Source organism: Mytilus trossulus, chromosome 3 (assembly GCF_036588685.1).
Source record: "Mytilus trossulus isolate FHL-02 chromosome 3, PNRI_Mtr1.1.1.hap1, whole genome shotgun sequence".
Taxonomy (NCBI): Eukaryota; Metazoa; Mollusca; class Bivalvia; order Mytilida; family Mytilidae; genus Mytilus; species Mytilus trossulus.
The window spans coordinates 21,615,838-21,639,704 of NC_086375.1; the positions used below are offsets into that span (position 1 = coordinate 21,615,838).

A 23,867-nucleotide genomic window follows, 5' to 3' on the forward strand; every position below is an offset into this window, starting at 1 on the left:
AAAATTCTTGCACTATATCCGTTTCACAGATGATATCGGATATGTTCATTATGTCGTAACCACAATCCTGTTCCCTTTTGACGATTGTGACCTACATAATTAGACTATTTACCGAGTTTGAGTTAAAATATGAGCATCACGACGGATGTCACACGTGGAACAGGGTCTGCATGGATCATCTGATATCACCCTTAGTGTTTAGTGGGGTTCGTGTTGCTCATACGTCTTTAGTTTTCTCTGTTGAGTTCCCATTGATAGCTGAATGGTAAAAGAATGGTAAAAAAAATCTTACTCTTAATTGTATAACGTAATATTAACTTTAAGAACGTGTTCAGAAACGTCTCGCGTTTCCACGACCAAGCCTTGTATAAATTTAAAATGAATAAAATGTTACAAATATATACATAAGAAGCTAAAGAAATTCACACATAAAAATAAATAGGAAATTATTCAGCAGTTTTTACAAGTTGTTTCCGATTGTTTTCCCTGGTCGTGTGATTGTTATCATAACAAGTCCGCAATTGGACTGACGTGGAAGGAAAATACAACAGTGTACTGTAACCAGTAAGACATTTCATTTACATTGACAAGTGATATAATTTGCAATTTAAGCCAAAACTATCAACTCTTAATCAAAAAGTGCATTTGAGCTTTTAATTTTACCATTTGATAAATGACTTTCCTTTTTAATTTTAATTTCGTTGGAGTTTCGTATTTTTGCTATTATACTTTATGTCATGAGACGTGAATTAGTTTTAGTTTAGTTTTAGTTTAAACAATATGTTATTCAAATAAATTGAATTGGATTGGGCAACAGACATAGCCTGTGTAAGCTTATGAGACGTGGATTTAAGGTCATGAAATATGTCAGAACATCCAAAACTCGACCTCAGGATATTCATTTAAAGTTTTTGGAACCCGACAATTATTTCAAGGAATTAAGAATTCGATTTCAGTCTCCCCTAAAATATTTATGGATTTCCTGAAATATATTTTTGGACCTTCTTTCCATAAATGATTATGTTTAAGGACAACCTAAAATCGAAAGAGGTATTGAACATTATTATAACGAGTCGACTCTATAAATATTAAGGATATTTTGAAAAAAGTTCACGGACATCATGAAGAAGTTAAAGAAACCTGTTGTTCTGTATAGTTGTCGTTTGTTGATGAAGCGTTTCTCGTTTCTAATTTTTTTATATAGATTAGACCGTTCGTTTCCATGCACCCGCTTGAATTGTTTTACACTAGTTAGCACACGGCTTTTGGGGACCTTTATAGTTTGCTATTCAGTGTGAGCCGAGGTTATGCTCCTTGTTGTAGGCCGCACTTTCACGTATGATTGCAAATACGTTTTACAAATTGTGACTTTGATGGAGAGGTGTCACATTGGCACCGTCATTTACATATTCTTATATCTCTCTCTCTATATATAAAATGACTGAATAAATAGTCCACGATTAATCTAACAGGGCGATGGATCATGTAATATGATTCTTTACACTACAAAATATAATATATAACAAGTCAAAAAGGGTACAACATAACTATAAAAAGAACAAAATTTAAATCTTTCGGATAACAGATATCCTCCTTCAATAATAGCACGATGTCAAATGAATCATGCCAATATATTCAAACTGAGAAACTATCTAAATCTTGAAATTTATACGATTTTTAAAAGCGAACACCACAGACGCCGGTACAATTTTAAAATTTCCAAACACAGCGCAAAGATTTCAAAGATGTGCTCTAAATTTCTAAAGGTTGTGACAGTTTATATGTTATAAAAAAAGACATCTCTCTTTCTCTATATATATATACAAGTATATATAATGTCTAAAAATAGCAACAATCAACATTCAATCTGATTAAGCGTGGATCAGTTTGTGAAAATAAACTGATACAGTTACTGAATTAAAATTATATAAATGTCTAAGAATATAACTAAAACACACTAATTGATACATTAAAAAGTTCTATTAGATGTTAAATAGAAATACGCAATATTTCGCTAAACAATTAAATTAGCTTCATCAGGCGTGTGCATCTCTCAAGGTGAAATCGGATGCATGACAAAAAAATATTTTTGTAGCTTAATCTATACAAGATTTGAGGGAAAGTGTAACATATTAATTCGGTCATAAAATATGTTTGTAGCTACAACTACATGAAGTTGGAATAAAAGTTTAACACATTTATAGATGTTCGATTAATTGTATGAATTTTTATAAATTAATTTGTATGATTTCAAGATAACTATGGTTTTGATTTGCTTTGAAATCTTTTTTCGTCTCTCTCATTGAGTCCATCAGGTTCAAGAGTTCGTAACTGGTGCATCCAAAATCTCTCTCTTTTTTGTCTTCCTTGTGTATCCCAATTTTGATTTTTCTCAATGATTTGAAATGTGATGTTTTCAAAATCATGTCCTGCTCTTAAAAGGTGTCTTGTAATTGGGCAGTTCCTTTCTTTTGTATAATATGACCGATGGTTATTTAGTCGGATGTTAAATGGGGTTTCTGTTTTACCAACATATTGTTATTTGCAAGTTCCACACGTTAGAACATAAATGCAATTTTGCGTTTTGCAATTTGATGTTATAAATATGTTGTAATTTTTCTTTGTGACTGTGCTGATGAACTGAGTTTCTATATTGGCGACTTTGCAGCACTTACAATTGCCCCTTCCGCATTGTTTATAACCTCCGATTGTTGATATCTCCCGTTTAGATACTTTGGATGATACTAGAATATTTTGAGTTTTTTTGGTCTGCGGTATGCCATAACGGGAGGTGATGGAAAAATCTCGTTTAAGGAAGGATCATTTTCAATAAGACGCCAGTGTTTGTGGACAATTGATGAAATATTTGTCAGATGAGGATGAAAGCTAACAACAAACGGGATTTTATTTGTCTGGGCCGTCTTTTCTTTGTATTCAAGTAGGTTTGTTCGTTCTTTTTCGTTTGCTTTTCCGAAAGCTTCTGAAATACTTTTGTTCTTATAACCTCTTGATTTGAGTTGCTGTCTGAGTTGCCCTAAACGATGGTTTAACTTTGATTCCGATGAACAAATCCGTTTTAACCTGATGGCTTGGCTGTACGGAATGCTCCGGGGGCAGTGTTTCGGGTGAGAACTCTTCGGAGAGAGAAATTGGTGTTTATCAGTTTTTTTGGTGTGAAGGTCTGTTGTCATAACTCCGTTTTCTAAAGTTATGGTGGTGTCGAGAAACGCAATTTTCTCATTTGAAACTTTAGATGTGAACTTTATCGATTGATGAAAGCTGTTACAGAAATCAAGAAATTCTTGCAGGCGTTCTGCAGTTTCGTTCCATTTGATGTCGATATCATCAATATAACGGAGCCAAGACAAGGGTTTGTATGGTACATTCGAAAGGATGCGTTCTTCGAGATTGGGTAGCGGCATCTCTATGGAACAATCTCCCGAACAGTTTAAGACAATGCAAGTCCCTAGAGTGTTTTAAAATACAGTTAAAAACTCATTTTTATCGTATTGCTTTTAATTAGATTGAATTCTTTTCTTTTTTACGGGCTTTTTTTTTATTTTTTTTACTCTTTGTATTTCGTTTTAGAGTTTTTGCTTGTTCTGCATGCTTTTATCCTATATTGTTATTTTTTTATTCTTTGTTTTAACATGTATTTCGTATTGACCTTTTCTTTCATGGTAGGCATTTTTTATTTCAGTATTTGAATCTGACACGATGTATTCTTTATGTTTTATGTTATTGTCATTGATTTGTTTTAATTACCATGTGTATGTACAGCGCCTTAGAGTAATTTTTATTTTTTATATAGGGCGCTTTATAAATTTTCATTATTATTATTATTACTCCCCATGAAAATGTTGGCAAAAGAAGGTGCCATTTTGGTTCCAATACTGGTTCCGTCAACCTGCAAGTAGTGCTGGTCGTTGAATACAAAATTGTTGTTTTCAAGCATTAGTCTCAGCAACTGAACCAGACAGTCTGTTGGGGGATGTTTATCCTTACGATTGTTCCATACCTGTTCACAAGCGACTATTCGTTCATTTTTCGGAATATTTGTGTACAAAGAAGACACATCCATCGATTCCAAAATTGTGTTGTTTGGTAAGGGGTTTAATGAATCCATTTTCTTCAAATAATCTGTAGTATCTTGAATGTAAGATGGCATTGTTCTAACATGTGGTCTGATATGGTAATCCACGAATTCAGATATTTTTTCGGTTGGATGGCCATTTGCAGATGCTATCGGTCTTCCCGGAATCCCTTCTTTGTGGAGTTTTGGGAGCAAGTAAAATCGACCGGCTGTGCAGGTTTCATCAGGGCGTAGATAGTCGTACGTGTCGTCATCAATATGTTTTTTGCTGTTCATGTCTGAAAGGACCTCATTAATTTGTTTACTTATTTCTCTTGTAGGATCACTTTCTAAATGTTTGTAAAATTTTGTATTTGAAAGCTGACGATTCCCTTCTTCAATGTAGTCGGTTTTGTTGATCACTACAGCTGCACTTCCTTTGTCTGCTTGTTTAATAACAATATAATCACGGCTTTTTAGATTATTTATTGCCTGGCTTTCTTGTTCAGAGAGATTCCTTAAACGTTTGCCACTGACTGATGATTTTACTTCAGTTTTAATTGATGATATGAAGGATTCTAAATTGTCGTTCTTACTCCTTGGTGGATTCCATTCGCTTTTCTTTTTAAATCTTGGGATGCACTTGTCCTCTTTATCTCTCTCATATTCCGAATCATTCATTCCGGCTTCTTGTAAGTTTTTTTTGTGTTGCCTATTAAAATTTTCTTTTAGGCGAAGGCGTCTAGCAAATTGATCCACATCTGTCTCCAGTTGTAGGTTGTTAATGTTTGCTGGTATAGGACAGAAGTTTAGACCTCTACTTAATAATTTTTCTTCGGAGTTGGTTAATTCTGTTGACGATAGATTAACAACTAAATTATTCTCCGCGGGTCGTGTCTGTTTTTTAAAACGTCTTTTTCTTGGTTGTTTTAACTTACTCTCTTTTAAAATATTATTTATATCAAAATTTGAAAATTGTTTAAGACCATCTCTGGCGAATTTATTTTGTTCCTTGGTTTTGTAATTTTGACTTTCTATTCTTTCAATATCGGATAATCTTTTCTTGATTAAATCCATGTCTCCGTTAGTAATGGACATTGGTGGTTTAGAAAGCATTTCATTTATTCCAGAGTTGATTTGTTTATATGAATAGATAGAAAAGGAGAGTAAAAGTTGGAGAAGCCGAAAAGAATAATTGAATAAAGTTTCGTCCCAACGTTTCAGAAATCTGAAGGACTTTACACCCGGTGTTTGTGGTGTCAATTTAATATCTAAACCGTTTGGTATTTTGTTGTTATAAATATATTATTTAATGTTTGAAACATGATGTTCAACTTGTATTTTCTGTTTTGTTAAACTTCGTAGTTTGTTAAAATAAGTTCTTTGTTCCATGATCTTAACAGCAAATAGATATGAAAGGATTACACACAAAAATATGTGTAATATATATATTTATAAGTACGTCTGAGTCAGTGACAACTCTACAACAGATTTATCCATCGGATCATGATACATGATCATACATGGCTGTGTACAACGATTTTTTTTTACATGCACACGTATAAAAATTGCGCCTTTATCCAACGCAATCATAGGTTTGAACGTAGTTTTCAATTTAGACTCGTTTATATATATATGGATAAAAACCGCAATTTTTATAAGTGTGCATGTATAACAAATTTCGTTGTAGAAGGGTCTAAAATCAACACAAACAACATTTTCCAAAAGACCCAAAAGTGAAAAAGTATATTGAAACAAAACGCATTTGACTAACAGGTCGAACAACTGATGTTCTTTAACTCTGCTATATATAAATATGTAAATATAACTCGTCTAAACATTAACCCAGTACTGTTAGATCTGTAAATTTGCTTTCGCAAAGTTTTGTTCTTCCCTCGCCGAGATTCGAAGCTATGCTACTGAGATATCGTGACACCAAAATCGTCTGCACTGTAACCGTCCCGCTAGTCCACACGACCACCTGGGCTTCATAATAATAAAGCTTTTGGTGGCCGTGTGTTACCTTTCCTATCTATTTATCTATCTATCTATATATCTACGTCTGAGTCAGTGACAACCCTACAACAGATGTATCCATCGGATCGTGGTGATACATGGCTGTGTACATAATGTATATACAACTCGTCTAAACATCAACCCAACAATGTTAGATCTGTTTAAAACATGCTATATAAGGCATGGAGATGTTATTGTTACAGATCAGCTCAATATATATAATAAGTAAAGAACATCCTGTTATAAAGCCCATTTTTACATTTAATTTGTAGAGGTCTTGAATTCATGCGGACATTGAATTATCCATGCCCTGGAATATATTTAGAGGCCCGTAATTATGTATTGATGTCCTCACTCGAATTCTGGAGGTCCTAAATATTTCATATTTTTACCACGCATTTTTTTTACCTCTCCTCGTGCTAACGAATCTGTCGTGAGATAACCAATGACAGTAGTCGTGAATTAATCTTTTAAAGTATTATGCTTAACAAATCGGTGAAAATGGTTCGGTAATCATAGAAACTGCATGAGAGTTTTGTCTGATTTGTATGAAATTTTACCTATCGACACAAATTGCTTTCCTGACCAAAAAGTGTTCGTGATATCTATGAGAGGATACACTTTATATATATAGATACTGTATACTCTTCATAGATACCGGTCGTATAGTTCATACACGTAATGTTGATGTTATGTAATATTGCGTTAAAGATATATCTTTATGCTTATCAAAAACCAAACAAATTTATCTTTTTTTAATCGCTCATCAAATAATATATATTTTTACTCATTTGGGCCCATTTTCTCAGTCATGGTCACATATTTTAACAAAGAGGCTACATTTAGTCATGTTTATTGAAATATGAAAATAAGTTGATGTGGGTTTTAATGTCAATGGTACAAGTATCCACCAAGTTAAAATGAAGTGGATTTAAGTAATTAAAGGCAACCGAATATTCGGCTTTAAAAGGCTACGACAAAATTTAAGCAAATTCTATAAGATTTGAGACAAAAAACAAAGCCAATGCTAAATATAATACAAAAGTCCGATCAGCCCTTTTCCCACCATTTAAATACATTAAAGATCTCAAAAAGGAGTTACATAACATTTCATTTTTAGCTCACCTGGCCCAAAGGGCCAAGTGAGCTTTTCTCATCACTTGGCGTCCGTCGTCCGTCGTCCGTCGTCGTCCGGCGTTAGCTTTTACAAAAATCTTCTCCTCTGAAACTACTGGGCCAAATCAAACCAAACTTGGCTACAATCATCATTAGGGTATCTTGTTTAAAAAATGTGTGGCGTGACCTGGTCATCCAACCAAGATGGCCGCCACGGCTAAAAATAGAACATAGGGGTAAAATGCAGTTTTTGGCTTATAACTCAAAAACCAAAGCATTTAGAGGAAATCTGACATGGGGTAAAAATGTTTATCAGGTCAAGATCTATCTGCCCTGAAATTTTCAGATGAATCGGTTAACCTGTTGTTGGGTTGCTGCCCCTGAATTGGTAATTTTGAGGAAATTTTGCTGTTTTTGGTTATTATCTTGAATATTATTATAGATAGAGATAAACTGTAAACAGTAATAATGTTCAGCAAGGTTAGATTTACAAATAAGTCAACATGACCAATATGGTCAGTTGACCCCTTTAGGAGTTATTGCCCTTTATAGTCAATTTTTAACCATTTTTCATAAATCTAAGTAATCTTTTACAAAAATCTTCTCCTCTGAAACTACTGAGCCAAATTAATCCAAACTTGGCCACAATCATCTTTGGGGTATCTTGTTTAAAAAATGTGTGGCGTGATCCGGTCAACCAACCAAGATGGCCGCCACGGCTAAAAATAGAACATAGGGGTAAAATGCAGTTTTTGGCTTATAACTCAAAAACCAAAGCATTTTGAGGAAATTTGACATGGTATAAAAATGTTTATCAGGTTAATATCTATCTGCCCTGAAATTTTCAGATGAATTGGACAATCGGTTGTTGGCTTGCTGCCCTCCAATTGGTAATTTTTAAAGAAATTTTGCCGTTTTTGGTTATTATCTTGAATACTATTATAGATAGAGATAAACTGTAAACAGCAATAATGTTCAGCAAAGTAAGATCTACAAATAAGTCAACATGTCCTAAATGGTCAATTGACCCCTTAAGGAGTTATTGCCCTTTATAGTCAATTTTTAACAATTTTCATTAATTCGGTAAATTTATGTAAATTTTTAACAAATATTTTTTTCTGTTACTAATGGGCAAGGTTCATTATAGATATAATTGTAAGAAGCAAGAACGTTCAGTAAAGTAAGAACTTCAAACACATCACCATCACCAAAATACAATTTTGTCATGAATCCATTTGTGTCCTTTGTTTAATATGCACATAGACCAAGGTGAGCGACACAGGCTCTTTAGAGCCTCTAGTTTATCTTAATATTATCCTAATATTGTCATATGTTATATGATGGTTGGTCTAAATAAAAATCCAACGTATGGATTACCGGGCTGTTTCCGCGCTTATGCAAGAATATGCAGATTTTGTATAGATTATGCACATTGAAATCCCAATTTCGTTTGATAAAAAGAAAACAAAACCACATAATTTTAAGAAAATATAGAGGAAGTTCTAATATTATATATCCGACTCAAATTACAAGAAAAAGACTGAGATAAAGCGTACCGATATCTATATCAGTGTACTCACAGTTTCTAGATATAAAAAAGGAGATGTTGTAGGATTGTAAATGAGACAACTATCCACCAAAGCCAATTCAATTACAGCTTAAAACTTTTTTTAGAATAATGTAAACTACATGTTAAGAAAGAACATGATCCAGGATTGAAAATGGAAATGGGTAATGTGTTACAGAGACAGCAACCCGACCAAAAAGCATAAATCAGCCTAAGGCCACCAATAGGTCTTCAACACAGCGAGAAAACCCCAAACCCTCCGGAGGCGGGCTTCAGCTGGCCCCTAAGCAAAAATGAGTACTAGTTCAGTAAAAATAGATCAATGATCTAGTATTGATAAGCCTTCAGTTCGAATATTCAACCACCATACATGGCATTCCTATCTATATTATCTATTCTGTAATATTGCTAATTAATTTCTTCATGACGTATGACATTTAGAGTTATCGGTTTAAACATATATCCTTCTGGTGACCACACACAGGTAAACCGAGATAACACATTCTTCCTTGATAAATACAAGTATCCAACGATCGCACTCCCACTCTATAAACCTCCTATCAACGTCTAAACATCAGGTGAGTCTAAACAAAGTTCGACTGTTTTAATTTCTGAAATTTCAAATGATATTATAGTCAATTTTGATTTTTGCTGGTTTTTTGTAGGGTCACCACCAAAAGATTGCCAAGATGTCGTATATGATAAATCGAGTGGTATGTACTTTTCCTTCAGTCCCTTACTTGCTCAAAGTATCCAACTTAGCACACTCGGAAACAATAGCTGTTATTCACTGACACAATACAAATTTGAGACAGTATGTCCAACAATATGAACAGGAACAGGAACACTGTTTAACTCGACTCACTCCTGTAAAGCTTATCTCTTTAAAAAAAAATGTATAACCATTAGTGAATATTTTAATTTTCTTATATTTTTATGATTTAGTATATGCCTTGCAATTGAATGCCAATTGTTTACTTTAAAGTTATATTCGGAATGATTGAAAGTTTGCATGCCATACAGACGAAACATGCAACTAGTTTTTCCATGTTCGTTTCTTCCTTCTCACAAGATGGTTGTTACTTTATATAGAATACGGTGGTTTAGTGGCGTGAATAAGTTTTCAATGGATCTTTCCCTTGCATGTTCTGATGGTTGCTTCAAAATCTGAAGTGGTTTAGTGGCGTGAATAAGTTTTCAATGGATCTTTCCCTTGCATGTTCTGATGGTTGCTTCAAAATCTGAAGTGGTTTGGTGGCGTGAATAAGTTTTCAATGGATCTTTCCCTTGCATGTTCTGATGGTTGCTTCAAAATCTGAAGTGTTCTTTTGGTCTCTTCTTTACGATTTTTCGTGTCTTTATAGTTCCCCGTTTTGGGTTAATTTATAATATGTACCTGATAAATTATTATACAGTCTTTAATATAGATACAAGGATTTAGTTTGCAAGTTTGGCATAGATATAAAAATCGAGAAATCATATTCCAATTTTTCGATGATGCTGTTAATTGAGCTTGTATATTACCAATCGATACACGACTATTACTGCAGTTACATTAAGATCAGTGTATCTATAGTATATTTTGGTGCTAGGCCATAAAAAGTGCAAGTGTCAACAAATATTTACAGTTTGTTCAAATGTTGTACTGCTACCCCTTTGTTAAAAGGTTAAGGTGTTGTTGAGCGTTCGCAAACATGTTTACGTCGAGTATGGCTAACTATAAGATGTTTGTTCATTGTTGAAGTCCGTACAGCTATCTCAGTGACAGCTAAAATGTAAAACAATAACAAGTAGATTCTTTTATCATGTTTAAAGAAATCGTTTACGGAAATCTAACTAAATCTATACCTATTCATGTACATATTCACTCATTACATGTACATCATGTATGGTGTTTTAAGCCGTTGGCCCATATGGGCGTAAAGTGCTTTCAATAAAGAAGAATTAATGTAAGCGACATACTTAGTTCATACTAATTGATTAATTTGACAAAAACTCGTAATTAATCCATTGAAAATGGCAATTGTTACCTCTTTTCTGAACAAACTTTTTTAAAAACAAGTAGAGGCAAGTATTATGGAATACAATTTGTTTGTTTTGCTGTGTTACTTAGATTTCTCAATTTTGACACAAATATTGTATATTTATCAAATCAACGTTGTGTTTACTTGCACTTTTTAAGGCGTTAATGTGTGAAATCGATTTAGACAAACCTTGGCCTATTCGTCTTTGGATCCTGCGCCAATTTCATTATGAAATAAGAAAATGTGGTATGATTTCCAATGTGACAACTCTTAACCATAGACCAGATGACGTAGAACGTTCAAACAACTACATAGATTACTGTACGGCCTTCAACAGTAAACAAAACTCATACCATACCAAAGAAAAACAAATGTGATAAACAGTTACAACAACAATCACAGTTTTACAGATCCCAGCTGGGAACAGACGCACAAATAATTAGTAGCATTGCACTATTTTTTTTGCGTAACATGATGTAAATGCTTATGCTATTACATAAAAAAAAGGTAAATCACAAAAATACTGAACTCCGAAGAAAGTTTAAAACGGAAAGTCCCTAATCAAATGGCAAAATCAAATGATAAAACACATTAAACAAATGGACAACAATTGTCATATTCCTGACTTGGTACAGGCATTTTCAAATATAGAAAATGATGGATTGAACCTGGTTTTATAGAGCTAAACCTCTCAATGAGAATATGCTGAGACCACAGGTTAACCGGTGTAACTCATTCATACAAAACAACTTTAAATTGATATTGTATTTCGAACGAGGGAAAACATATTGATCGTCACACATGTTTTGTCTAGCAAAAGACTATATACCATCTGCAAGTAAAACATGTCACTGTAGTACTAGAGCCTATACAAACAAGGAAAGCACGTCATTATTTGGTCTCCACAATTTAATAATGAATTGAATTCTTCATATGAATTGTACATGAAAGAACATTATCAGACGATGAGTAGGCGAGGTTTGAAGCTGGTCTCGTTTTCAACCCGAGATAACCCGACTACAAAGTTATTTTTATTGTCCTTGTCTTTACATTTGCGATCAAATCAATACTAACCCAATAAATTACAAATACATTTAATCCTGTTATCAAATATTTTAGGGTACGCCTGGTATATACCGGATTATATCGGTTTATTTAAGAATAGTATATCTATGTGTCATAAATTCATTGATAACCAACTAAAATATTGTGGGTGAGATAACAAATGCATATTCAGCAAAATGAGAAGGAAAAAACTTCATAAAAAATTTAATCTGAAGCAATAACTTATGGTTCTACGTCCCTTTATCACGTATCTGTTATAAACAATAATGTATCCTTAACCTTTTTTAAGGATATAAAAGTAATTAAAAACCATTTGTGTATGTGTGTTGTACTTCCAACGTAGGCTTAACAACATTGATTACAGCAAGTGTCATATTGTTGTTGAGTGAAATATTATAGAAAAAGATTTGGCAGCTGGACAATGGACAAGAGCATCAACTAGAGCTACAAGCTTGAATGAATGCAAGGGCTATCATTCGAAGATGCACAGAAACAAATATGATTGCAACCACTGTCCAGATTATAAACATTGTACATGCCCGTTGCAGTGTCTTAGATGGAGTTTGGCATGTTAGCTCACTGTTAGATGTAGTTTGTCCATACATTTTATTGATGAGTCGAGATTGTTTGTAATGAGCGAGGCATGTCAATCCCTATTTTCTGTGTTTGTTAAGATTAACAGGCTGGTTTTCCTTTTACCCCCACCAAATTGTAAATAAGATAGTAGTTCTTAGTCCTTTTCCTCTTTTCCATCCATCTTATTATCTTAACCAGTTACTGGTGAATGTTCAAACATTTCTATTTTTTGTACGTAACAAAAACTACTATAAGTTGTGATTATCAAAAATACGAGAGTGACCATAGACGTATTTTTTTAAAGTAAAAAAAATGTTGTTTTCTTTTAGTACACTCCATCGTCTTTCTATATTCCAAATGGATTACATCCGGGAAAACAATTCATCATGAGAGGAAGAGTCACTTGGGGTACCGAAGCGTAAGTCATTGATTATCATTTGATTCAAATATTCATAACTTAGTAGAATGAATAAATTGTACGTGTAAGAAACTATCATTATTCCAAATATCGGTTTGGCCCAACAATCCATTTAACTCTAGAATATAATGTATACGAAAATTAAGCCTGTGGTATGTTTTTATAGCAAATCATATATATTATTTCATTCAATAGTCAAAGTGCATTTATGCCTTTTATTTTCTGAAATATTACTCATTCTTTAGAACGTTTGTAAAGAAGTGCATACAGTGGGAGAAAACGTTGTTGATTCATTAAATCTCCAATTTCAAATTCATAGATTTTTTTCATAGTTTTTTCTTTAACAGATATACAATTGTTGATACATAAATTTCCATTTTTACGATATGAAATGATCATAATCCCACTGGCATTAGCCTTTTTGTTTTAATGGAAGCTAATGCAAAGTTTACTAGCTGTAAGGCTACGTAATTCCTATGTTCTATTCTTGTAAGGACCTTACCATGGAATGAATATTATACTGTAATATCACGTATATTTAGATTTGCAATCAATTTACAACAAGACGAGAACCCACAGGGAGGTGACATCGCATTCCATTTCAACCCCCGACCCTCACAAGGAGAAGTAATCAGGAACTCTTGCACTGGCGGTGATTGGCAGGACGAAGAAAAAGAACAGCCACATTTCCCATTCGATGACGGCAGATCATTCATCCTCCGTATTGAAGTTACTGCAAGTGAATTCAGAACATATGTTAACGGCAAACCATACATCAACTACTCTCATCGTGTGGATTTGGGAGATGTCCATTTCTTACACTTGACAGACGGTGCTGAATACTATGACATCACCTTTGTTGATAGATATGTAAGTAGTCTAAAGCCTTTATGCAAGCAAAATGTGTGAATACAAGATATGAAAAACTTCGTCAAATAAGCAATAATGATGAAACAACATATATAAAATTCCTTTTCGTCCAATACTTCTAATTCATCGCATGGATTAATTGCAATTTCGAAAAAAATATTCCTTAATGTTTAAACAGAACAGGAAACAGACTTTTAGTCTAGTGAAAGAATAATGAACTGAATCCGGAAAGAAAATTGTCCGAAAGAGAAAACAAAAAAATAAGACAGCATACAGACACGCAATAAAAATGAACACGAACCCTTAACATTTGAAATAAATAGTTTTGCAGTAAAATATGCAATTAATCATTGGAAAATAGCCATGCTTTTGAAAAGGAGAACTATGCTGTTCATGAGTATTTTTGCAAACAAATGTAAATGACACTTGATCTTCCGTTTTTAAGGGTTTGCCATATAGAACAGAGATTCCAGGAGGTATGCAAGTCGGAAAAGCCGTCAGAATCAGAGGTGCAGGAATGGACAATGAACCGTACGTACAAAAATAGCTATATATCTATCATCATTTCAAAAAGTATAAACTGATATTTCATTGCAGTTTAAAAAGAACAATGCTTAACAACAATAAATGATAAAGCATCTTTATACAACATGTACTTATCATTTATTGACGTCATTATCAAACTAAGGACACATGTTTATAACGTTTTGTTTTCATTATTTTCTATCTTCTACCTCTTTTTTGTTGGCGTCTTTGTTTGATTAATTTATATGTTTGTTTGAATTTTTTAGTCAGTTGTGTTATATGCCTAGGATGTAAGTTTTCACAGTTTTGGCTGCTGGGTCCCATTACGTCTGTTGAATGTTCTGCCAGTTTTGTCAATGTATATATAGAAACTATAAGAAAATGTCATACACGTAGGATGTTTAGCTAGCTATAACATAACGTTCGTGTATATTATTATTGTATGTTTTCGGAATATGGATGTTGTTTTCACTTGTTCCGTTGAATGATAGTTTTTGATTCTGTCAGGTTTTACTTTTTTTGGAATTTTGGGTACTCAATGCTTATCAAATTTATACTTGTTTGGCTTTCTAACTTTTCATGTGAGCATCACCGATCAGTCTTATGTAGACGAAACACGCGTCTGGCGTAAAACTTTATAAGCCTGGTACCTTTGATAACTATTTATTGGCTATCCTTTTAGAATTTACCTTGGTGTTCTGTATTTTTTTTGTAAACAGATAGTTTTGTATTGTCACAGGCGTGACAAATCTAGCTCTGTCTATAAGGAATTCATACTATATATTTGATTAAACATTCCTATGAGTTTCTTTTTTTTCTCCCCAATATTACGTTGGATCAATGATAACATTATGACTAAATAATGATAGGGATGAGGAAGCTAAATTCTTTAATCGGTAGGAAAATGTCGTATTTGATAAGAAAAGTATTTTTTGATAACTACGTACATAATCGTATGATTTAAATCACCATTTTCTATATAAGGAAAGGCCTTCACAATGTCAGGAATATGAGTTGTTTTCCATTCGTTTGATGTGTTTCAGCTTTTGATTTTTGTCATTTGATAAGGGACATTCCGTTTTGAATTTTCCTTGGAGTTCGATATTTCTTTTCTTTTAGTTTTTCTTTATAATAACACTTTAAATATATCTCATAAACTAAAAACTGTGTAAAAACTGTGGCTAGATAGTTTGGTTCATTTACTATTTTATTGCAATTGACAATAGATTTCCCATTCAAGTACTGTAATGATTATTGTCATTGAAATAGATTCAGCATCAACTTTGGATGTGATTGTGAGAACGAGACCTGTGCTTTCCACTTCAACCCAAGACCAAACGAAGGTGTAGTTATTCGTAATGCCAACCTTGGTGGCTGGGGGGACGAGGAGAGAGACTATGAGGCAGATTTCCCATTTAGCCCAGGACAATACTTCGATGCTCTGTTTGTGTGTACTGATGACAAGTATCATGTAAGTGAACACAGCCAAGGGACAAGATGTCTTATTGAGATATTCTAAGTGGTACCATCAGATATAAGTTACATTAGTTACATTCGACTGCTGCATCTAATCGGTATCTGACTAGCAATTATCAATTCATATCGACTCTAAGAGTCAAAATTGTCCTCTTACCATTAACCAATCCAAATCATATAGTGAATGTTGAATCTTGAAAAAAAAGCAGTACCAAAAAAATTTGGTCATTCTTGATATCACTTAATTTGCTATGCAAATCACAACTCGTTATGTGTAAGTTGTATAAAATACTAGATTCTGTATTCAATATGAAATTGTATTCTTATATAGGTGTACGTGAATGGAGAGCATTTTACTGATTTCAACCATCGATGTGGAGTGCCTGATGTGTCTCACTTTCATGTACAAGGAAACATGGACATCAAAGATGTGGAATATTTCGAACCATTGGTTAGTTCATTTTCAACAACCGAATATTTATCAAAAAAGTGTATAAGCGGAAAGTAAAAGTATTATACAAAAATATATATAAATAAAAAATATAAAGATAGCAGAGATTTAGCACTAAGATCAAACAATTTAGAAAATAAGACTAAGGCCATTATTGACCCTTCTAGACGCTTATAGAACAGGAGTAAAATTAAAAGAAATCGATCGAAAATCCGTGTGAATTTATACATATGTTTGTATTGAACAATGTAAATGCTGAAACATTGAATTAAATTCTCGTTTACTCTAGAAGAGTATTTCATGCTACTCATGTTTTAACCGTTACATAATTTCAAAATCGCATTTAGTTTGAAGTGTTAAGGACATAAAATTAGTCAAATATCTTATTTAGTTCTACAGGGTGACTATATTTATATATAACATCTAAATGAGTTAAAGAGGCACAAGGTTGTTGAGAAACCGAAATACTTTGTACATCATCCGATTCAAGATGACAACTTATGCTGATGTGTCGGTTGGGATGCTGTCTTATTGATATATTTTAAATATCCCTTTATTTCAAACCGATATATAATGTGTGTTAAAACATAGCATAGCTTGAGTATTGTAATATTTTCAAGAAAAATATTTAGATATGATATGGAGCAAACGTTGTTGGTTTTTTTTGTCTCTTTAACAATTTCAAATTCACAGGGATTGAAAGTACTCAATGAAAAAGGACAAGTTAAAGTAATTCATCAGCATACCTGAAAGTGCACGTTGCTAGATGTTTTGATTGTTGTATGATTTATAATAACATAAACTTGCCAAACAGTCTTTGTTCAAATTTTCCTTTCTTTTTTAAACGGATGTAATATATTTTCGTGTATATAAGATAAATAGATCCACAGAGTAGAAAGAGTTATTCGTAATGCCAACCTTGGTGGCTGGGGGGACGAGGAGAGAGACTATGAGGCAGATTTCCCATTTAGCCCAGGACAATACTTCGATGCTCTGATTTCCCATTTAGCCCAGGACAATACTTCGATGCTCTGTTTGTGTGTACTGATGTAACATTTTGAAAAACGTGATTGATATAAATTTTAGGAGGACGATTTTGTCAAACAGATTCCATCTGGAATGGAGAAAGGAGATGTAGTAGTGTTTAAAGGATTTATGAGACCAGGAGGCGATGTGTAAGTTGAATCACATAATGTTATTGAGATATTGTTTTAAATAGAACATAGTACTAATTAACTATTATATGCAGTCCATATCTTGTGATGTTCTATCGTTTCATTGTTGGACAAAACTTTCAAAAGAAAGATATAAAAAAAAAACGTATATAAAAGGAAATTATTTAGAATATTTTGCATTTCTTGCTTTTGGTACGGGGGTAAAAGATTTTCTTGCTTGTGTAGAATTCTAGCTGGAAAAAAATCCAGAATAAAAAAAATAAAAAAATGTACAAATATTTTTTACCAGCATCATAATTTGAATTGATATGGAATTTTGAAGTATTATCCACAACATTTTTCTATCAGTGTCCCATAATAATCTCAATTATGGCAATCTAATTAGCGAACAAGTTAAGTTAATCACACTGATCTTTTAACCTCTAAAACAGTTGATTTCACTACTGGTGGACACTATCTTTAAATTGCTGTTCACCATAAGTTGAATTATTTAAAAACACTTACGATTTTTTAAAATGATAAAAAATAAAGTTCAACCATCTTTTTTCACAGATTTTCAGTAAATTTTATGACCGGATACACAGCCGATTCAGACATTGCCTTACATTTCAACCCTCGTGTTGGTGAAGGACAGGTCATTATGAATTGCTGCACTGGAGGAGATTGGGGCGAAGAAGAAAAGGCAGACATTCCATCTTGTATTGCTGAAGGAAAACCATTTGAAATCAAAATTGTAACAAAGAGGAACAAATTCAAGGTAAAATGCGAAACTTCTAAATAACCTGACATCATTTAAAACTAAGTTGCCAACGCCCCAAAACCGTACAAAGACTTTGGCCTTTTAGGTCCCTTTGAAGTAATTAGTTTTGATGTTATATTTGTTATTCTCATCGGATTTTGTCTTATGCTTAGTTCTTTTCTGTGTGTGTTACATTTTAATGTTGTGTCTTCATTTTCTTCTTATCTTTAATACGTTCCCCTCGGTTTTGGTTTGTGAACCAGATTTGTTTCTTCTATCGATTTATGAGTTTTGAACATCGGTATACTTCTGTTGCCTTTATTTATCTTAGATTAGTTTTGTAATCGATATTTTACGAAATTTCTATTTGATCTTACTAACGAAATTTCCATTTGATCTTACTAACGAATAATTTTCTTTCTAAGCGCAGTAGAGTGATACGAAAAATTATCGAAAGAAACTAAGGTTGTACGAGATGGTGTCGATTTAAGCATCGTCATAGGCAAAATAGCGATAAACATACTAATTAGACTATTTACCGGATTTGTTATCACATAAGCAACACGACGGGTGCCATATGTGGAGCAGGATCTGGTTACCCTTACGGAGCATCTGAGGTCACACTAAGTTTTTGGTTGGGTTCGTGTTGCTTATTCTTTAGTTTTCTATGTTGTGTCATGTGTACTATTGTTTGTTTATTTTCGATTGATGAGTTTGACTTTCCCTTTGGTATCTTTTCGTCCCTCTTTTAAGGATCAATAAACAAACGTCATACAAGTTGGGAAAAAACCTAGCTATAAACCCAGGTTAAACCCGCCATTTTCTTTGGGAAATGATGTCACCATTAAAAAACATGACAGCTGTTTTTCTTCCGTTTTATTGGTTGATAATGTTTGATTTTGTCAGTTTTCATCGACCTCTCCTTATTTAAGATAATAAGATTCAAACTCCCGAAGGAAAACTTATCTTAAAAGAATTTTGATATTCTCTCTAAGTCCGTATAGATCATATAGCTCCTCACAATTTTATACATTTGAACTTCATTAATCCTTTTTTGTTTGAGCATTCCTATTGAAATTAATTCCAGAAAAGCACTTGTTACCCACCAAATTTGTAACTTGGTATTTTTTTTAAAAGAAATCGAAAGAAAAATTTCATTCTGGTATTATTCGATAACAATTTTGTCATTACAATATGAGATGAAAGCTAAAAACGCTAACAAAAGTTTTCATAATTTTATCCCAATAATAAACCTATCTATAGCTCGTTTAAAGTAAGGGAAAAAATCAAAATTCAAACATTGAAATTCTCACTAAACCTCAAGGAGGTACGCTCAGAACCAATCTTTGGAACATTAAGACTTGGTTCACGAAATTAGCTTTAATAAAATGGGATGAAAATTGTGGAAACCGCTTGAGGCCTGTTTTGTGTAATAAGTTTAAAATCCTTTATGATTATGGACTTTCCGATTCGATTTTCCTCTGAGTTTCAGTTCAGTATTTTTGTGATTTTCCTTTTTATTTAACTTGCAAACCCGGTTAAAAATTTTAAAATAAAAAGTCAAACACGTGAAGTAGAAAAGATCGAATCTCGCTCAAACAATTCAGCGAATCATTATTAACGTCAACTTTGAAAAAGATAGTCACAAATTAAATTTTGATTTTGGACAAAAATTGTTAGAATTACAGGAATTTGCTGCCAACTTAAACTTAAGGAATGTTGTTTCTAGAGAATATATCTTATTGCATGGTATATTTCTAATAGGAGATATAATTTTTCTGCAGGTTTATGTAAACGGAAACAAATGCATGAAATTTGATGCCAGACTTAACGTGGAGGACATCAAGGGAATAATGGTTAAAGGAGAAGCCTTTATCTATCAAGTTAAACTGGAAAGAAAACTGGTAAGTTAAACCAACTTTTGATTTGAATTAACAAAATGATGTCTTTTTCGGTTTTTGTTTGCTTGTAGCGGATAGTTTGCAAAACGTGTAAATTTGTAGATAAACCCGCATGAAACCAATTTATTAGTTGCAAAATCGACATACATTTTTACATTAACAAGTCTCCTTATTGTGTATAATGTATACGTTTAAGTATTCAAAAAATATTGTGAATTTGTTGTTTCAAAGCTGTCTTCATATTAACTTTTATAACTTGCTGTTTTTACAGGAAAAACCCGTTGTAGAGAGTCTACCATTTGGTCTTAGAGAAAACGGATGGATCGTTGTTCAAGCCATTCCAAAGAAAGGATCAGAAGGGTAAGAAATATTTTAGAATACCGATAAAACAATCTGATCTTCATTCATTTTAATTGCTCAGGTTTCAAAAAAGTTAATCAATGCTACCTAATATGAATTCTAATGTATTTTTCCGCTGCACTATAAATCTTTGTCACTTGTTTATTTTTTTAAATATCACAAAATTATACTGCTTGTACTTTATATGTATTAATTTGTAGCATTTCACAAATAATGATTAGCAAGATGCTATATTCAAAAAAACTTTAAATGTCAATGTGTTCTGTTTGATATATCCATTTTATGAATTTTAATTATTTCCACTTATAGGTTTGCTGTAAACTTATGCTGCGGAGAAGATGATGACTGTGATGTAGCATTCCACTTCAATCCACGTCTACAGGAAAATTGCTCCATTAGAAACACGTTTGCTGGGGGAGATTGGCAAGAGGAGGAGCGTGACCAACCATGCTTTCCATTTGAAAAGAAGGAAACATGTGAAATTGCCATCAATATAAAGTCCGATAAATTTGTGGTAAGGGATTAATTTATGCAAAGGATTATCATTTCAAAACTTTAATAGAAGTATACATTTGTATTATATATGTCTATTTTCATCTCTCATCAACAGTTACTTGACTATTTGACGACAGAGACAATTTTTCTATGTATAAAGTAAAACAATTGAAACAATGATAGTTTTCTATACTATCAAATTATTATTCACATATTCTTAAAACCCGATGGTTTCAATTTTGAATTAGCTAACCAAAACATTTCTTTGATTTTAGACGTATGTAAATGGAGAACATTATATAGACTATAACCACAGACTTTCACTAGATAGTGTTTGTCACCTGAAACTGACAGGACATGCAGAATTTTACGAACCAGAGTTCTTGTAAAAGGTAATAATCGTATGAAAAGTACACTATTCACTCAGTGTATCCTCTGTCAAACATTCTTTTCGCAACTTACATGACATTTTTTTTATTAACCCATCGAAGATACCAGATTTATAATTTGGTACTGCAATCCTGAGTTTCGTCTATATTACACTATCCAGTTGGGTGCGTCTAAATTGGCGGAATCTGGAAGTACATACATAGTGGCGCTTGAATAATTACAGTTGCAAATCAAATAAAAAGTAAAATCACAAAAATACTGAACATTCTGGAAAATCCCAACGGAAAGTCCAAAATCAAATGACAAAATCAAAAGGTCAAACACATCAAACGAATGGATAATAACCGTCATATTTCTGACTAGGTACAGGTATTTTCTTATGTAAAAATTGGTGGGTTAAACCTGGTTTTAAAGCTAGCTAAACCTCTAACAAATATAACGAAATTGAAGAGCATTTGTAACCGAAATTCCAAAAAGATTTCATTTTGATTATTATTTTTGTCTTTTGGGTGAGGTAAACTTTTAGAGTGTTTATTTCATTTACCATTTGATTTTGTTTTACATTAGACGACTATTCTGATATCTAAAGATATAACACATTTGAAAATAGACAAAACACGTTTTATGACCGATTTCACTGTAAACATAATCGTTAGATATCAAATTCATTGATAAATGTCTATAACCTAAATCTGACGTAAATATGCAAAATTAGTTTGATGTCAATATTTCCTTTTACAGTGAAACATAAGATAATTTGCCTCGACTTATCCTTTCTAATGATTGACTACAAAGGACGTTGAAATGTCCTAATTATTACCTACAAAGGTTGTTGAATTATCATTTATTTTATTTACTACTTAGGTTATTGAATTTAACCATCTAATGGTTATAGAGTGTTGGTATATCATTTCTTGTGATAAACTACCAATGTTGTTGATTTTTTTATTCTAAGGTTAAATTATATCTTTTTTCAGAAATTGGCATTATAACTATCATACGAGAATATCATCGCCATATACTGCAAAGACAATCAGCTTATACATTATAAATCTGTGATATATAGAAACAAAATAGTGAATAATAGAATCAGTACCTGTCTGTTAAAACAAAGTGTGGAAGGAAGAATTATTTGCTTAGACAGCTTTTTATAATGAACAAATTGATATATGAATAAAAATGTATTTATTTTATATAATAAAAAAGTAATTAAATTAAAGGTCTGGTTAATGCCTTTTAGGAATGTCAAATATTTGAGATAGTGTATATTCTTAGCCATCAACTTGCTTAATTGCATGTTGTGAGAAAAATGTCTGGATGTAATAACGGTATTGCACAATTTGCAGATTTCTTAAAAACTGAGTTCACATAAGACTTTTCAAAAATCTATTTACATTTCAAAGTTTTAAATAATGGACACATACTGTATTGCTAGAATTATGACTTATCATAATTGTAATTTCTATTTACTTATATTGCTTTGTTGCTGTTTATTATTGAATAAAAAAACTTTTATCTTTATTTTTTAAAATTAATTAATTATTTATTTAATGCAAGAGGAGGAGCGTGACAAAAACAGAAATTACATTATCCTTACATTCTATTAATTTATCACCAACAAAATACACATTAACACACTTTACAGAAATACGGCCGTCTGATTTGATTTAAGAATTGATTGCTTGATTTCATAGAATAATATTATATGAATGCTGAGAACACGTTCGATAACTAGCATCTAGATGTTTGTGATAGTTGTTTGCAGTATGATTTTATTTACCTAAAATATCATGCTCTTTTAATCCTATGTTATTATGAGTCTTATGTAGACGAAACGTGCGTCTGGCGTACTTAACTATAATCCTGGTACCTTTTCAAAAATCTTGTTACAAAAAAAAATCAATATCTGTTTTATAATTATGAATTTCGTTTTTTTTTCAAAATTCATCTGAGGATGTAACACGGCTTTTACACAGTTATGTACGTTGGACGCGAAGTTTCAGCTTTACAAGACTCACCACCAAAAAACTCTTCTCAATTTAAAACTCATGATAGATACCAGGATTGAAATTTTATATAAACGTGTACAAAATGGCATTGATTTACAAACCAAATTAACACTTAACCTGTCTTGCACAGAATATGTCAGTATACCAGTCTACCAGGTTGTTTTGTTTTTTTCATTTTTTTAAGGGAAAATTTATAGACTAAACTTTTTAAACACAAAATCTTGCACGAAACACATTTCTGAATAAGTTTGCAAAAAATGTTGAATGAAAAGGAATTTAAACTTATAAGTAGAAAATAAACTGACAATGCCAAGGCAAAAAAACCCCAGAAAATGATTAAAAGACCAACTTTTAACATAAAAAAACGGTTTCTTTTCCAAAAAAGTATCGGTTTTAAAAAAGTTTGAATTGTAGCATGCTACAAAAAATGACACTACAAAAAACGATCATTTAACGTTAATAATTTAAAGAACCGACAGAACTGTATTATTTTACTGGACCATTTTGAGTCATATTTTTTTCAGATTATAACTTATCACAGTCATATATATGAAACCTGACAACTTGCTCCCTCAAATTCCAATCATAATCGGTTCCATAAAGGTCCATATCAAGTAAGCTG

The 23,867-nt window shown here is 32.4% G+C and overlaps 1 protein-coding gene across 2 annotated transcripts; it reads left to right on the forward strand.

Annotated features, from left to right (window-relative positions):
• The first annotated feature begins 474 nt into the window (after positions 1-474).
• LOC134710393 (galectin-4-like) lies at positions 475-22,757 on the forward strand. 2 transcript variants are annotated; one of them, XM_063570748.1, is made up of 14 exons: positions 475-564; positions 9,437-9,484; positions 12,766-12,854; positions 13,397-13,724; positions 14,170-14,255; positions 15,519-15,720; positions 16,057-16,176; positions 17,263-17,351; positions 17,904-18,108; positions 19,875-19,994; positions 20,263-20,351; positions 20,661-20,865; positions 21,122-21,238; positions 22,214-22,757. In XM_063570748.1, exons 2-13 carry the CDS (start codon positions 9,461-9,463, stop codon positions 21,233-21,235), a joined length of 1,671 nt encoding a protein of 556 aa, XP_063426818.1. In that variant the 5' UTR covers positions 475-564; positions 9,437-9,460; the 3' UTR covers positions 21,236-21,238; positions 22,214-22,757. The 2 variants fall into 2 exon arrangements, with proteins under 2 accessions (XP_063426818.1, XP_063426817.1); XM_063570747.1 differs by lacking the exon at positions 475-564 and adding an exon at positions 9,248-9,349.
• The last annotated feature ends 1,110 nt before the right edge of the window (positions 22,758-23,867 follow it).